Raw genomic sequence first — 17061 nt, 5'->3', positions numbered from 1 at the left:
GTCTTTAGACTAAGATCTGGTTACAGTCAAATCTCTGCCCCAGTACGCTAATAGCAATATAAAAACCCCAGTTTACACAGGATTCCTGTTTTTTTTTTTTAAAAAAAGGAAAAAATAGGGGCTAGTTGTCAAATTATTTAAAACAATGGCCAGAAAAGAGCAGTGTGGGATGATGGCTCTTTAGATTGCAGTGCAGTTCATGAATTATAAGTACACAATAAAACAGGAATAATTAATTACTATTAATTGTTACAATTAACCATTATAAATGATTATCCAACAGTTTAGTAAAAGATGTTTAAGGGAGCAATATGACCAGATTGAGAAAGAAAATGTCACAGTTTTACTCTTTTAAGATGAGAGTTCATGTAACATATTGTAACGGCCTGGTCCTGGTGAGCCACAGGGTCTGCTGGTTTTTAATTGGCCTTAATATGTCGGTTATCAATTCAGACCCTAGAACCCAGTCTGAGGTGAGTTATCTGTGTAGTCAACTGCTTTAATTGATCGGTTAGGTGCGGAATAACATCAAAAAATACAGCAGACCCTGCGGCTCTCCAGGACTAAGAATGAAGACGACTGGTCAATGTCGTTACCTTGTGTGGAATTATGAGAACCGTGGCCTGGCTTTTTACAAAATGGCTGAACCAAATCAAGGAAGTGAAAGGCGATTATTGACATCTTATTAATCGTGAATCATTACAGCGTAATTATCTATGGTTGTTTTGTTTTTTTTGTTGCCAAAAGTCTGGATGGCTGACTCACCTCAATGCCCACGTGCATGTTTATGCCTTTGGATCTTACTGTGTGAAATTAGTCTTTTTATACTGCTGTCTGCCCATTCACGGTTAGCCATCTGCGCGCTGAACTTCTCGTGTAGCGTGACCTGTCTTTTCCCCGTCTGTCTTGTTACTGCCTCAGCCTTTTAAGAACAATGTATTTCATTATGTATTTATTTATATATTTATTCATTTATTTATGGGGGGGGGGGGGGGTCGTGAAAGTCTCTGTGCTGCCTTGTGGCCGATCCCAAGTCCCGGACCACGTCTACACGGGTTGCTTTGGATCGAAAATGTAACCCCAAACGACCTTTGCCGTTACTGTAGTGAATATTTCGGTTTTAGTCGACGCCTATCGGTCCTCCGTATTGCTGTTTGGGTAAACATTTGCATTTGTCATTTTGGTTTGTCGGTGCACTGCTAAAATGTGATGTGAATACAGCCTTATTATAGCCAAATGATGAGACACAATCTATAATGGCTTGTAACTGTTTGCCTTCAAGGTAGAAATGGTGTATGTATTGTATGGCTGCAGATCAAATGCCATGCTTTATTTCTATTCAGTTATTATTTTTATTTATTTAACTGTTTTGTTTTTGTTTTGTTTTTAATGCTTTAACATGGCAATAATTATTGCAGTGGCTATTGTAATTCTTCATTTAACTTGGTATATGAAGTTACATTTCTGAGTAAGGTTGAAGTGTAGATCACCCAAGTAACAGTTCCAAGTGGCAGTACTTGCTCTGTGCTATGCTGACATTGACATTTCCAAAACCACAATATCATGAAAATAAAATAATTAAAACAAATGTTGAATTTAGTTAAATTAACAGCAGTGTCTGCCCAGAAGTTCAGGAATGAAGTTGAGCCTCCTCATAACAGTGATTACAGACTAAATGTAAAATATTCTAGTCCCAAAAAAGGAAAAACGTTTAACTGTATGATTGTATGTACTTTGAAACACTGATTTTTCACTTGCAAAAAAATAATTCACCTCTCTCAGGTGTATTCAGACCTACTGAGCATCTGAACCCCTCCGTTTTTGCCGTGTTAGTTCCTGAATTCCGTGTCTCTCGGAAAGTAAAAAACGGTACTGATTTACTCACGGTCGTTGTCGTCGAAGGTGCAGAGGTGCCCGCTTGATTCAGCAAACTGGGGCCTTGTTTCTCATCACCCTTGACCTTCCCTCATTTGAGGAGATGTTCCAGTGCCTCCATTCACCCTGTTCCTGTGAACGTCTATCCCCTGGAGACTGAAACCCTGCTCCTGTGAACGTCTATCCCCTGGAGACTGAAACCCTGCTCCTGTGAACGTCTATCCCCTGGAGACTGAAACCCTGTTCCTGTGAACGTCTATCCCCTGGAGACTGAAACCCTGCTCCTGTGAACGTCTATCCCCTGGAGACTGAAACCCTGCTCCTGTGAACATCTACCCCCCTGGAGATTGAATCCCTGCTCTCCATCCCCTTGAAATGAAAACCCTGCTCCGGTGAACATCTATCCCCTGAAAATTAAAACAAATTTGCGCACTGTTGTTCCTTTTTTTTCTCTTAGGTACAGGGGATGTAACAGAGTAGATTTGCTGAGGGGATGACAGAGCCCATGGCCTACGTTAAAGCTGCCTGTAACAGGCTGTCCTTGTTCCTGGACCCAATAGTGGACCTGCAGGTTTCAGAACAAATGTGAATCCACCGTAAGCGCGTGGCCATTTTAGCGGCTATTCAACAGCCGAAGCAACGATGAGTTTCGCCACTAAAACAAACAGTGTTTCTTTTGTATCGGGCATAAATGTCTTATGTGGGACTCGTGACCTAAAAACTAGGGCCTCGTTCTCATTGCCCAGTATGAGAGGTACCAGCCGTGTGGGTTGTTAAAAAAAAGGAAAAGAAGTTCTGGGTGATGGTGGTCTAGCTGTTTTTTTTCTTTCTTTTTTTCCTGCTTACACTGACTTTCTGGAATTCTCCAGGGGTTGGGTGGGGTGGGTAGTGGGAGTGGAATCCATGGACACCGTCACTATGTAGGTCAGGGGGTCAGAGGTACGACAGGAAAGAAAGTTCCCCGAGGATGGATTCCCACCCACAGCTTCACCCAGGTCAAGGGGGGTCACAAGGACTACTTTACACACACAATGCTATGGGGAGGTAATTTGAGATTAAAATACCCCAAAAACCCACTGAACTGTAAACTATCAGCAGTTTATGGGGGAAACTATTTTTTTTACATGTAAATGCTTCTATGAATATATAGCAAATATTGATAAAATGACTACCTAAAAGAAAATTTGTACATTACTATGTAAACTCTGCATACAAATTAATGAGTTGGCAGCCATTTTCCCCTTTATACTATACATCGATTGTCTATTTCTTATTAAAGTTGCATGATGGTAAAGTGCCTACTCTCATTTTTAAAAAATCTCATTAATAATTCATGTTGCACACTTGGGATCACCTGTATTCCTGACCCCACACTGAACCTTATGGTACATAATGTAGTTTTATCTATAACAGCTAGGGCTGCAAAAGCCTACGATGACAAGGTTCAGTCAGGAGACAAAAATACAGCAAAGGTCACAGGAAAATCGAGAAGATTTTTCAGGCCCAGTTGTAGTTTTCACACAGGATTTTTGAGGGCCGGTTGTAGTTTTCACACAGGATTTTTGAGGGCCGGTTGTAGTTTTCACACAGGATTTTTGAGGGCCGGTTGTAGTTTTCATACAGGATTTTTGAGGGCTAGTTGTAGTTTTCACACAGGATTTTTGAGGGCCGGTTGTAGTTTTCACACAGGATTTTTGAGGACCAGTTGTAGATTTCACAGAAGATTTTTGAGGGCTGCTTGTAATTTTCATGCATGGTTTTTGAGGGCTGCTTGTAGTTTTCACACAAGATTTTTTATCCCCAGATGTGGTTTCATATAAACCACTGATGAGCTCATATCCTGGAGTGTTCAACCAATCAGGGACTTGTATTCTCTCACAGATACTGTACCACTGACAGGCATAAACAAACTTTTTTATTTAGAAGAATAAAACAGCTGATCCCCTACAGATGACAAGAAGACCTTGCCTTTGCTGAATTCCTTGTATTTTTCCATTTTATAAAAAAAAACTGAAATGATGAAATAAGTGTGCACATATCTTCACCAAACTTGTTGCATTAGAATCGGTCACATGATAATAGTGCCTTTCTTGGCTTGAACTACTTTATGAGAAATAGGAAAGGGTACAGATTAAGTCAACCATTTGTTCAAAAAAGAGGATTTCCTTTTTTTCGATCTGGCAAAAAACGTAACGCGTCAGTACACATCTATCAAAGGTTTCGATCTTGCGAAGGAATCCCCGTCAATGCAATAATTAGGGACGTCATTTTTGTCAATCACATTTTTTGTCAATTTCACTTTTTGTGACTTTGGTTCAAGTTTTGTGGGGAAAAAGTGCAGTGGATGATGACTGTTGGGAGTGCATTGATTTATCATCACTAGCAGTAAATTTCCTAACGAAACTCAATGCACTAAAGAGGTCAAGAACTTCTGCATGTCATGCTGGCTGTTGTCTTTGTTTTGATTTGTAATTTGACAGAATGGGGGGGGGGGGGGGTTGGTGAGTTCCCAGTCCATTAGTAGGGCCCGGCTCGTGTTGAGAAGCTGCAGGGCCAAACATTCTGCACGAATTGCTGAGTGAACGGAAACAGACGGAAGCGTGCTTGAGGGAATGAATCAGGCTGTGATGATGTGCACGCTGAAAATACACACGTACGAAAACGACACATTTCAGACGAACGGCTTCACGCGGTTTCTCAACACTCACGTTTCGGTATTTCAGGGAAGCAACCGTGGGTGACTAGTCTTTTGAACTTTGATGACATCACAAAGCTCGCTGGTACCCCATGCTGAAAACGCACCACAACGTTTCTGAGCCATTCAGCTGAACTTCAATCCCTGAATGTTTGCAGTAATTTAAAGTAACATTTAGTTTTTAAAAAAATCCTTGACACTATTTTATTTGAAGTCGCGGCTCTTTAAATCTCTTCTGTGCTAACACCACAAGTTAAAGTTCAGGAAGCTGATGATAAATTCTGCAGCGTTGACAGTGAATCCTATCTGCGGCTGCATGTGTTGTACACAAACATGCACACACAAACCACCTACACACAGACATGCATGCACACAGGCACGCGCACACGCATACACACACACATGCACACACACTCATTTAATACACAAGCACACACAAACCACCTACACACAGACATGCATGCACACAGGCACGCGCACACGCATACACACACACATGCACACACACTCATTTAATACACAAGCACACACAAACCACCTACACACAGACATGCATGCACACAGGCATGTGCACACGCATACACACACACACACACATGCACACACTCATTTAATACACAAGCACACACAAACCACCTACACACAGACATGCATGCACACAGGCATGTGCACACGCATACACACACACACACACATGCACACACTCATTTAATACACAAGCACACACAAACCACCCACACACAGACATGCATGCACACAGGCATGCGCACACACATACACACACACACATGCACACACTCATTTAATACACAAGCACACACAAACCACCCACACACAGACATGCATGCACACAGGCATGCATACACACATACACACACACACACATGCACACACTCATTTAATACACAAGCACACACAAACCACCCACACACAGACATGCATGCACGCGGGCATGCGCACACACATTTAATACACACGCACAGACACTCACACTCATTTAATACACGTGCGCACACACACACGCACATAGTATATGTATGTTTCAATCTGCACCTGGGAAAAAAAAAAAAAAGGACTAAACTTTAGTCCTTTCTTAAGGACTAAACTTGTGCACTGGGTAAACAGTGCACAAGCGGTCAAAGCCACATGGCAAAGACCCCACTGACTCCAACTGCGTTTTAACCCAGGGGACAGCACCCAGCGCATCTGACATGTGAGAGGGGTAAACGGGGCAGAAGTGTAACGAGGTAAAAGGGTCATGACCTCAGAGACACCTGGGGCTGAGAGTCACCGTCTTAGCAGAAAAAAAAACCTCTCGAAACAATGGCTGCACCTCAACTTCGTGGACAGGAAAGAAATGCAAAGACAGCACAAATACCGATGCGTTTTTTTTTGTCTGTGTTTAATAGCCCTTATTTTGCAAGGTAAACATGTTAAGGCCAGAGATATTTTTATAAGTGAAATCTGGGCCGATCTGTACAGGAGGAAGAGAGGGAGGGGATATTATTTTGGGGCTCCAGAAGAAACACAGGTCAAAAACCCTGTATTCAAATTATCCAAAATGCAAACATTTCCATTACAAAAACACGCCTTCGTCGCTTCACGTTGCATAACAAGCATGCACTTGAGTATTTTCATTTGTCACCTAAAGAAATGTCTTCTTGAACCATAACATACAAGTAACAGTATATCTGAAACGACACCCTACTTACAACACGAAAAACCAGATTAAATATCGTTCTCCCAGTAAAGCCCGCCCACCCCCACCCCCCTCCCCCCTTTTCAGGATCATAATATGTCTCATCGTCGCTCACACACATTAAACAAAACATGATCAGTCCTTAAATGTTAAACTGGAACAAAAAGAGGGAAATGCTTAACGCACGGAAACAGGAAGGACACAGGTTTACGTTTTGAGGGGGTTTTAGGTAGCTTAACTGAAAAAGCACTGGTCACCGTTGTCAATATAGACCGTGAAAATTAAAAATGCAAAACACCGGGAGTCAAATTTCACTCGACCATTTTAAAGCAGCTTCAGCAGTGAACTCGGTTACAAGGTAAAAGTGACCAGCTCTACATACGCACAACACACACATGTACTCCCTACACACACGGATAAAAATCAGAGCACCTGCTGTTCTCAGGTCCAGAACACCAGGAGAGCAAAAGAACCGTTCTGTTCTCAGGAGAACAGCTGACAAAAACGCGAGAACTCGCACACCTGGCAGCTCTCTACACACACACGCATGCACGCGCACACGCACGCATGCGCACACACGCACACACACGCACACCTCTTTGGAGCTGCCGCAGTTCTCACACTAGGTGCATCGCTTTACAGAGATGGCCAGCGGCCGTTTCTCAGCAACGAACCCAGGCGGCGTACGTTTTGCACGTTTTTATGTCCACAAAACATAAAAGCGCGCAAATTTCTTCTGTTCCAACAGCGACGCAACACAAATTAATCATACAGATTAATGGTGACCGACTTAACTCGAATCACCTCTGCGCCCCTTACTTCCACACTATCAATTCTTTTTCATTTCTATTGTTGCCACGTCACAAAAATCCCATCATGCTTGTGGGCAATACAGCCTGTGCTCTTCAAATCAGGCTGAATGATATTGTGCTTCGAGAATTATTGCAGACAAATAAAGCAGCTTCGGCACTGGCTACACGGGGAGACACACCGACAATACAAAGAGGAGGCACACCACCTGCATTGAGGAAAGATGGCAGCCGTTTATTATTGCGCGACGCCACATCTTTGTTTCGCGTACAACGCAATAACAAGGTCGAGCACCTTGATTTGTGTGGTTTGTGCCTCCGCGCCAGATGCCCACGTCTCCTCCATTTTGATTGTAAAGTCATAAATATGCAAAGAAGCAAAATGAACAGGACCTACACTAGAGCCGTGGTGAACTCCAACTCTTGCATCGAGGAGCAGAGAAGCGGAAGCGAAGATGAAGAATCTCAAGCGCTTCACGCCAGTGTTTCACCGACGACAAATTCTGCCCAGGTTTCTCGGTGTCAAACGCACACACACACACACACACACACACAGCGCATTCAACAGCAGAAGTTGAAGGAGCCGGGGCTGGCATTTTTGAAACATTTGCCCCGTCGCAGTACGCAGAAAGAGCGCAGAGAGAGCACAGAGAGGCACGAGGAACAAACGCCTAAAACGAAAAAAAAAGACGACGGAAGAGCCGCCGACAAAACTGCCCCAAAGTCCTCGGTCCAAGGGGGGGAAAACGGCTCCTGACGCGGCAGCCATGTTGGCATCAATCAAGCGCAAGCTTCAAAGGAAAAAAACAAAAAAAGCAATAACGATAGCGAAGGTAATTATGTTTACAATCCACAACAGACCAAGCAGCCTCTCTAATAACTTCCCCCATCTTTAGTACGTACCAACCCCATGACTGTAAACACCTCACCAGGGACTTCCAGTCCGAAATTTTGTCATCAAGAACCGGGAAGCATACTACCGCTAAAATGCTTTTAACTGGCACTAAGTATCAGGCACCTCCAGCCCTGTTTTGACCCCATTCTGCACGTGTTGGAGCGCCAATAACGCGCGACCAGCAGGGGGCGGCGAACGTAACTGGGCCACAGCCCCGGGAGGAGATGGGAGGGAGGGAGGGAGGCGCGATTGATCAAATATTAAATATTCTTCATTTCATCTCGATTTCTCCTTCTCCCTCCCATCGTAAACTGACAGAAAGGTTGCAGACACAACGCAGTAAGAGAGATGGCTCTCGGGTCACATGACCCCCCCCCCCACCCCCACCCCACTCCGCTCCCACTAAAACAAACTCCAACAAGCAGAGGGGGAAATAAGAAGGGTGGGGCAAATGAATAAAGCACTTTCATAAATCTTTTTCTTGAAAAACCAGTATCTCGCTTTTTGTTACCGGCATGCATTGTTTTGTTTTCCCATGGAAATTTGCGCGGTTGGCAGGAAGTGACGCGATGCCCTTTTGGGACGATTTGCACCAATGAGGCGAGGGCATGAGAAAGAGCTGGGGGTTGGTATGTCCGTTTCCGTTAAGCACACTAATATCACACATCACACCACGCCCTTTAGCTGCCCTGCCCCAATCATCAATCACCCCTCCGTGTCACGGAATCTTCCTACCCCCTACCCAGAATCCTCGACTGCTTCCTCTCATCCCTGTCCATGGAAAGGCCAAAATCTCCAGAACAAGCAATCAAGTGCCTAGACACACAAAAAAGCTTTCAGAAATAAAATGCCATTTGTGTCATCAACATCAACATCATCATCATCATCAACATCAACATCATCCTCATGGCTAGCAGAAGCTCCTGCTGTTGCATTTTGGTGAGTTCCTGGCAGTACCTCACGGTTTCCGGATAATGATGATGACAAACGTGGTGGCACCCCTGCCCTGCCCAACCCAACCCCACCCCACCCCGCCCCCTCCCCTGTTGCTAAGTCACTACGATCGTGGGAGGAGCTCCTCAGACCAACCCATCCCCGCTGCTGCTGCTGCTGCTGGTGGGCTGGGCCTGGCCCTGGGTGGGGCACTGCTTGTGCCCGTCGGGGAGGCGTTGGGAGCAGCAGTCACCCCTCGGCCCCTGGCACAGACCGTCCTCCTCCTCCGCCTCCTCCTCCTCCTCTTCCTCGGGGCCGGAGGCCTCGTCCAGCTGGCACACGCACACCTCGATCCCCGAGTCGCCGGTCACGTGCCTCCGTCGAGTCATCAGCTGCTCCTCCGTGGACGACGGCGCCCCGGGCCCCTCCCCCTCCTCCTCCTCCTCGTCCTCCGCCCCTCCTCCCGATTGGCTCGGAGTCGCCGCGCCCTCGGCCGCCCCCGGCGAATAGGCAGCCGGCTCCCCGCGGGGCCCCGCCCCCACGGGGGGCTCCAGCACCACGGCAGCCTCCGATTGGCCGGCGGGCGGCGCAGCGGTGGGGAGGGCGTCTGGGGGAAGTTCCGAATAAGGCGGGGGCGGAGTCGGGGGGTGACCGACCACCTCTTCGTAGTCTGGGAGCTTGCAGTCCGTCCAGAACCCTGAAGGGCAGGCAGATATCAGCTGCGATGCTCATAAGCGTGTGGATGCTCATAAAAAAACACCAAACAGAATATGATAGCTGCTGCAGTCACATGTTGTAATGCAGGGTGAGAAAGCACCATGTTAATACAGCCTTAAGTGCTGTACTTAACTACCCAACTGGACTGCAAACCCAAAATGCTCTCTTAAGACTGAACTTCGACATAACCTTTTCTTTAACATTTACACACTGAATAGTCCCCCTACACTATAACCCGTTTCTTTCCAGAAAATTTTATGCTTTGGGAAACAGGTGCTATTTCAATTAGCCGACTAGGACTTCGGTTGCACAGGATATGTACAGAAATGGAAAATGAAGTGCCTGTCCAAAAAACTAAGCTCTGTGAATCTCTTCACACAAAAACCAGGCCTTTCCTAACCTTGAATTTGCCCCATTTTGAAACCTGCAGGAACGGGAATTCCACCAAACCCTATTAAATGGGTTACATATTGGTTACCTGCCAAGTGGACTGTAATGGAGCGAATGGTCACTCACTCAGGTTAAGGGGAGGCGGGGCTATGAAGGAGCTGGAGGCGCCCTGATAGGCCATCAGGCTGATCTCGCGCTGCCGCTGCTCCTGCTGGAGACGCATCTTCACGCGGCGATGGCGGTACGCACAGCAGCAGCTCAGCATGATGATGAGGGTCCAGACCAGCCAGAACCCTGCAGAACAGAACCTACCGTTACTCACACACACAGGCAGACACACACACACACACACACACACACACAGGCAGGCAGGTAGACACACACACTCACACAGAAACTCAAACACAGGCAGGCAGGCAGACACACACACACACACACAGGCAGGCAGGCAGGCAGACACACACATACACACACTCACACAGACAGGCAGGCAGACACACACATACACACACTCACACAGACACACACTCACACAGGCAGACAGGCAGACACACACATACACACACTCACACAGACAGGCAGGCAGGCAGACACACGCATACACACACTCACACAGGCAGGCAGGCAGACACACACATACACACACTCACACAGACATACACACACACAGGCAGGCAGGCAGACACACGCATACACACACTCACACAGGCAGACAGGCAGACACACACATGCACACACTCACACAGACACACACTCACACAGGCAGACAGGCAGACACACACACTCAAACAGACAAAGAGTGGCACTTGCACCCACACACCTCTTGCCCTCTATTTTACCCACACAGATAGCCTGCTTTCACACACTTGAACAATCCCAGATAACATCCCAGTTCTCACAATATTACTGGTACGTTTTGTGAATGCTATGACATTACCACGACACGGCGCCAACATTGTGAGAACGTTTTGTGTTTGCTGGGATGATGTGAGTGTAACTGTGTAAGAGAAAGAGAAAGCGAGAGAGAGCGAGAGAAAAAAAGAAAGAGACAGAATGGGGGGAGGAGAAGGACAAACGAGAGAAAGGGAGGGGTGCACGTACACCACAGCTCGTAGTAGTAGGTGCAGCATTCGGTCTCTCCACAACAGTAGCCCATCTCACACCGGTACTGCTCATTATTCACCCCGAAACAGAACTCCTTCCCCTGCAAAAAAAAAACACGCGCACAGAGCGCGGGTTAGCGGTCACCGTGACGACGGCAGGCGCGCCCCCCCCCCCCCGAGACCCAACAACACAGACACTTCAGCACAGACGGCGCCACTTCAGGTCAAAGCATTTCAACTCCTCCCCACCCATCCACCTCTCTCCCCCTCCCCCCCACCCGCAACCACCCCGAGCGAAAGCTTTTCCCCGTTTTCAGTTCTCTGTCGACCGTACGGTTTCCAGGCGACCTCCACGAAAGAGACTACCTTCCCGCTGACCTTGAAACTCGATCAGCCAATAAATGGATAAAGCTTGCGTGTGTGTGACAGAGGCAGTACAAACGCCTGCAGTCTCTCCATTTTAGTACAAACAACCCGAGCGTAAGCTAATATAGGCTCCGCTTGCGCACGCAGGGCCTAGTCTAACTCAGAAAAGCTTCTCTAATAAATTCCCTTCTCATTCTCAGCACCGACGGTCGGTCGAGTTCGCCATAAGTGAGGACCAGGACCCACAATTTTTAAATTGCTGGTGGGCATCTGCTAAAATTCCCACTGCACTGTCTTGGCTACCCCAACACTGAGTTCTAGGTCTGGCAGCCCTATCTGAGGCATGATAAATTCTAGAAACTTTAAATAGGCCACCTGATACAGGCCAGTTTTGAATGTTACATCACGTGTTTTCAGGTCTTCATTAAGGTCAGTTAGATATTTAGACTTTTCCATCTCTCTATTACAAACTGACAAAAAAAAAAAGTTAAAACCCTAATAAATAATAATAAAATGGCAAGTGAATAACATTATTTGTCTGAGGCAGGATGGTGTCTGTGGCTGCCCCAGGCAGCTAACTAGCCGAGGGCAATAAACATGAACATGGAAACATGACTTCAGATGTCATCCCACGCGGGTTACACGGGTGTGTGAGCTCTTATTCAACCAAGTGCGAAAACTGTTTTTCTGTTTATTATTAATTAAATCACGTCAAATACCGAGACCTCAGGTAAGTTTTAGCAACAAAAAGCATGTTATACAAAGAAAAAAAACGAAAAAACTAAACTTGGCTTACATTTAGAAAACGGGGTCATGAATACGCGCCCTATGAAGCATGTTATTAAAATTATTAATTTTTAAATGGATATCACATTTGCAGCTCTATAGTACTGAAATGGCAAACTAAATGACTGAAAAGAGCATAAGTAGAAATATTGAGTACAGGATTTTATATTCAACACACAACATAAATTCAATAAAAATGATATTAAAATTTAATTCTCAGCTAAAAGTAAGTTATGTCATTTAGCTGGCTAACGTAGCCGACACGGTCGACTTTATCATGAATAATAGCGTTACAAATAAACAACAGGTCTCGCTAAACTATTGAAGCAAACTATGAAAACAAAAACAAATGATTACTGTTTAGTGTCATTATCATGGTCCCAGTTTTTTTTATTTTTTTTTTTACACATTGCACTGTTTCTAACACAAACGTTGCTCGGCTAACGTTAGAAAGCTAACTTGCCGATATTAAGGCCATTCCGTTAGGAAATATTAGCTGGTGCCTAGCTATTGTTAGCTAGCTAGCTAGAAAGTTATTTGTCCTGGCGACCCAGCGAGCGTCATTCTGTCGATACTTAGCAAGAAGCAAGCTAAAAATTATTTTACCTGTTTCTTTTTATTTATTTAACAAAACATTTTAATATATAATACTAAAGAACACAATCATAAACACCCAATTAATTTAACAAAATATCTGGCGTCACAAAGTTGTACTGTGTGGGAGAAAGGAGAAAAACGCACAATAGAAGGCCTACTTCCACATCTCATCCACGGACTAAACTGAATACCCTGACCGATCTCAGCGCCCGAGATGCCACTTACCTGCACCACAAAACAGGTCCCTGCCCAGAGCAGACCTACAATGGGTCCCAGTGCTTTCTGTGGCATCTTTCTGGGTTCTTGGCCGAAGACACAAAGGAGAACATATAGATATGAATCTACATATAAAAAAACGAAACGAAAATAACCTATTGTATAATTCACTTATTTAGCTAACAGGACGGCTAGCTAAGCTAGCTTCATGTTTTGTGTTCTTTCAGAATACTCAACGCGCCCGGTCGTTAGGGCGCACAACCAATAGAGGTCAGTATAATGACACACTAACAGGTTAATATAGTTCATCTCAGCCCAGCAGACAAATATACATTTCAGTCTCTATGATACGATGATATAGGAAACACAGCGACATGTTTTATGTTAGTAATGACATACCCAGATAAGTATTCATCATGAAATGAAAACAGCTCAATGCCTCCAAAGTCCAGTCCTCAATCCTTATCCTTATAAACACAGTACGGCTGAGATGTCTTGAAAATTTTGAGAAACACATAGTCTATATATTTTTAAATGAAACAGCACCATATCTTCCCAAGGTAGCAATTTAAATGTTATTGTGTAACAATGTAATATATTTCAGCTCTGACCAGCTGACATAGTACATATTTGGGTATAGAATAAGGTCAGATATAAATATCCTGACACGTTTTACCTAAGTAATGACATACCCACATAATTAGCCATTATTGAGTGAAAACGTCAATGGCCCCAAAAGAAATCATTATACCCTAGGAACACCGTATTCGTTCACTGGATGAGCTGTCTGTTTTTGAACATCCGAAAAAAATGTGTATTATTTTATTGAAAAGAAACAGTATATCTTCCCAAAGTAGCAATGGTAGGGGTGGTAGGTACCATACAGGGCATCACAATAACGCACACGATCTGAAAGTTCCGCGACATTGTAGCTAAGGGCGTGAAAAGATGTACAGCGCTTTACTACAGTTGTGAAGCTCGTTTGCTGTAATTTGATTTTGAGTGACACACCAGTAGATCCCTCGTCTTGCTGATAGGGGCGCAACGAAAGGCAGCAGTGGTGTGTTTGCACAGAGACGCCACCGCTCCCATAGTTACAGGGATTCTGCAGCGACTTGAGCGCAAGGTCCCCAATCCCGTCTCTGGTCCAAACAGCGACCAGCGGAACGGATAATGGTGAGTTGCTAGTTCACTAGCCAATTCTGTCTATAATTGCTGTCGTATTAATACAAATAAACAGTAGCCTGTTCAGTTCTCGATAAACTCCTGCCCTCCTCCATCCTTGCTAGACTAGTTGCGTTGGGTAGGATGATGTTCTGCGCCCTGAATGCATTACTAATTGTGAGTTGATTTGCTCGTTATAGTTAGCTGTTTATCTGTGGATTAAAGGAACGATCCAACTTCTTGCCTAGGTTAAATTATGACGTTGGTATACCTAATCAGATACGTAGCATTACAAACAGATAACTAACGTTAGTAATACCCAGCAGGCTAGTAAATATAGCGCTATCAAGCCCCAAAGATACTTATTGTTAGCTAACTAGATAATTTAGCAAGCTAAGAATAGACTGCAGATAGCTACTCATTTAAAGTTGTGTATGTGTTAACCTGAAATCGGCATAATTTAGGGCTCAGTGACAGTGCCTCTGATGTCTTCTGCACGCGCTGAAAATGTTACGATTCTCGACGAGGCTAGCAAGATAGCTATCAAGCTAGCTAATATTTATGGATGTAGATATACTGAGTAGCTTTAGCTCGGAAGCTAACTGACGGTAAATAGCTATTTTAATTTGTCTTCTGTACCAGTTTTCCCGCAAGATTCCGCTCAAAATGATGTGTGTACCGACAAGCATCCGTTTCGTCCCTTGTTCCTATTCAGTTACACACGAATGCTGAATATTAAGTGGGGCTGACAAATGTTTTTCAACACACTTGTTGCTGTGTCCAACTTGTTTGAACGGGTTAGACTGGAGTACCTTATTTACCAGTTTAATAATTAGAGTTCAATCAACATGACACATTTTCTATTTATTAATTATTATTGTTATTTACAAATTAACTTTACGCTATTAGAGTGAGAACTGTGGTCTAGTAGACCAATGATAAAACTGCGCGCGTATAATTGATGGGTGTTCGTATCAAGGCATTAGGCCTATTGCACTGCGTCAGGGGTATGGTCGTTGTACGGTCCCATGGCAATAATGATAATGAAGATAATTAAGGTGTTTTGGTATTGCTTTAACATCGGGTATGGGCACTAATTTATTCTGTGTGTGTATTCATTGACTAATTGTGTGTGTGTGTGTGTGTGTAGAAGGGAGGAAGCCTTATGGAGAAGCAACAAATTCCATTCAATAACAACTGCACATGACATTATGAGATTACTTCTTATCCGTATATTAGTATTCTGAAGTCACCGGGGTTCTCTGACGACATTTTTATTGTGCTAGCTAAATACTAACTCCTTCACCCCTGGTTTGTTATGGGTTTTAAACATGAGGTCAGGGTCACTGTAAGGTATAGAAGGTCAGGTATGGCCATATTATATATTATAGCCTATATTATATTTTGTTCTGTATGTGGTGCACGCGTGACGTTGTTTGAAACTTTTTCGTTGTTATCAAAAAAATCTGCATAAGGTTTGTTCAGGTAAAGCCATTTTTATTTTTTATGGTGAGTTCAACAAGTGATTTGTCCTGACTCACAGCAGCTACCGACTATGCTGATCTAGCGGTCCAATCAGAAGCCACGGTCTGCTTGACGAGCAGTATGTAGGCCACGGCCAGAGGCTAAAAGCTAAAGGTGTAGGCCTATTCTTAGAGGCCTGCCGGTGGCTGAGCCTCTTGCACAAGTACACTTAGCTCTCCTTCATTAATCTGCACCAATCCCAATCTCATCTTCGTCTGACTGGTGGAGATTGGCCTTTGTCCCTTTAAATGTTCAGCCTGTTGTGTATATGACACAATGGACCGTTTTAACTCTGCATGTAGTTATGCATGTTCAGTATGTTTCCATGTAGTTAGGCCTGTGTGTGCGAGTGTGTGTGCGTGCGCGTGTGTGTGTGTGTATGTGTGCATGCGTGTGTGTGTGTGTGAAGGAAGGAAGGAGGGAGGGAGAGCGAGAGCACACACACAATCAGAAAACTGTTGCTCAAAAATTATATTCGATTTTAATATCAAGATAATTTTCTATCATTTTTCTAGTTACCATTCGCTATCAATGCATTCGTTATGTAGTAATATTAAACATATCAATATAAAATATTTGCATTGCCATAATCTCGTTTCACCATGGTCTGCACACCATCACCACGGCTTGGATATTATAGGTTTTTCTTACGGCTGTACCTAATCTTAGTTGTTTTATCAGCAGGTAACACTGCTGTCTGTTTTAAAAAATGTGACCGCTTCTGCTACGCTGCACCTGGAATAGAAGTGTTCACTGCCATCCCCAGTGCTAAACCTGCTAGCACATTCTACACACTCGGTCATCTGCGTACCGAAGCCCAAATGGCTGGGGTTTCTGAAGTGCAGAACCTTACTCATGAACGCAGCGGCTGGCTCCACGCGCACATTTGCGGCTGCCTGTTTTTATAGGCCGCACGGAAGAACGAGAGCGCTTTTTACACAAGGGCGTTCCACGCCTGGCTCGAACGAAAATCCCGAGTTGTTGTTAAAATACGAGTGTGGATCTCGTCCTGTGCATCGCGGAGCGACAGGTGCAATTGATGGCCACAGGCGGAGAGTAAAAACCGGTGAGCAAACCTCCAGCGACTTAAATCCACCCCTTAAGACAAGTCTGCATCAAGTCTTCAGCTGCCTCCCAGAGTCTTAACTGGCACTCCAGTGAAATGGGGTTTGTGTTGATTCTGATGGGTTTTTTGTATGAGGCAGGGTATTCTGCACTGAAACCGCACAAACCCAACGCTGCCTGGTACGTAGTCGGGTCAGAACCAGCACGCTCGTTCAGACCGAGGCGAA

The 17061-nt window shown here is 44.7% G+C and overlaps 2 protein-coding genes across 3 annotated transcripts in view; one reads left to right on the top strand and one right to left on the bottom strand.

The window, feature by feature from the left end:
- Positions 1-4757: 4757 nt before the first annotated feature.
- The window catches only part of wbp1 (WW domain binding protein 1), a 59844-nt gene continuing 47540 nt past the window's right edge, over positions 4758-17061 (bottom strand). Inside the window, exons 1-4 of one of the 2 annotated variants that reach the window (XM_064309416.1) lie at positions 13091-13360; positions 11115-11217; positions 10140-10307; positions 4758-9603 (exon numbers count right to left, since the gene is read on the bottom strand). In XM_064309416.1, coding sequence (XP_064165486.1) covers positions 9053-9603; positions 10140-10307; positions 11115-11217; positions 13091-13156 — 888 coding nt within the window. In that variant the 5' untranslated portion in view covers positions 13157-13360 and the 3' untranslated portion in view covers positions 4758-9052. Of the gene's footprint in view, positions 9604-10139; positions 10308-11114; positions 11218-13090; positions 13361-17061 lie in introns of those variants that run through there. The other variant, XM_064309417.1, reaches the window with a different exon arrangement.
- Positions 14099-17061, top strand: part of LOC135240127 (ADP-ribosylation factor-like protein 3) — a 6961-nt gene continuing 3998 nt past the window's right edge. The window contains exon 1 of the mRNA XM_064309418.1: positions 14099-14257. Within this exon, the coding sequence (XP_064165488.1) occupies positions 14255-14257 (3 nt within the window). The 5' untranslated portion in view covers positions 14099-14254. The remainder of the gene's footprint in view (positions 14258-17061) is intronic.

Source organism: Anguilla rostrata, chromosome 14, assembly GCF_018555375.3.
Source record: "Anguilla rostrata isolate EN2019 chromosome 14, ASM1855537v3, whole genome shotgun sequence".
Taxonomy (NCBI): Eukaryota; Metazoa; Chordata; class Actinopteri; order Anguilliformes; family Anguillidae; genus Anguilla; species Anguilla rostrata.
The sequence above is the reverse complement of the archived record's forward strand: the minus strand, read 5'-3'. Positions and strand labels throughout refer to the sequence as shown.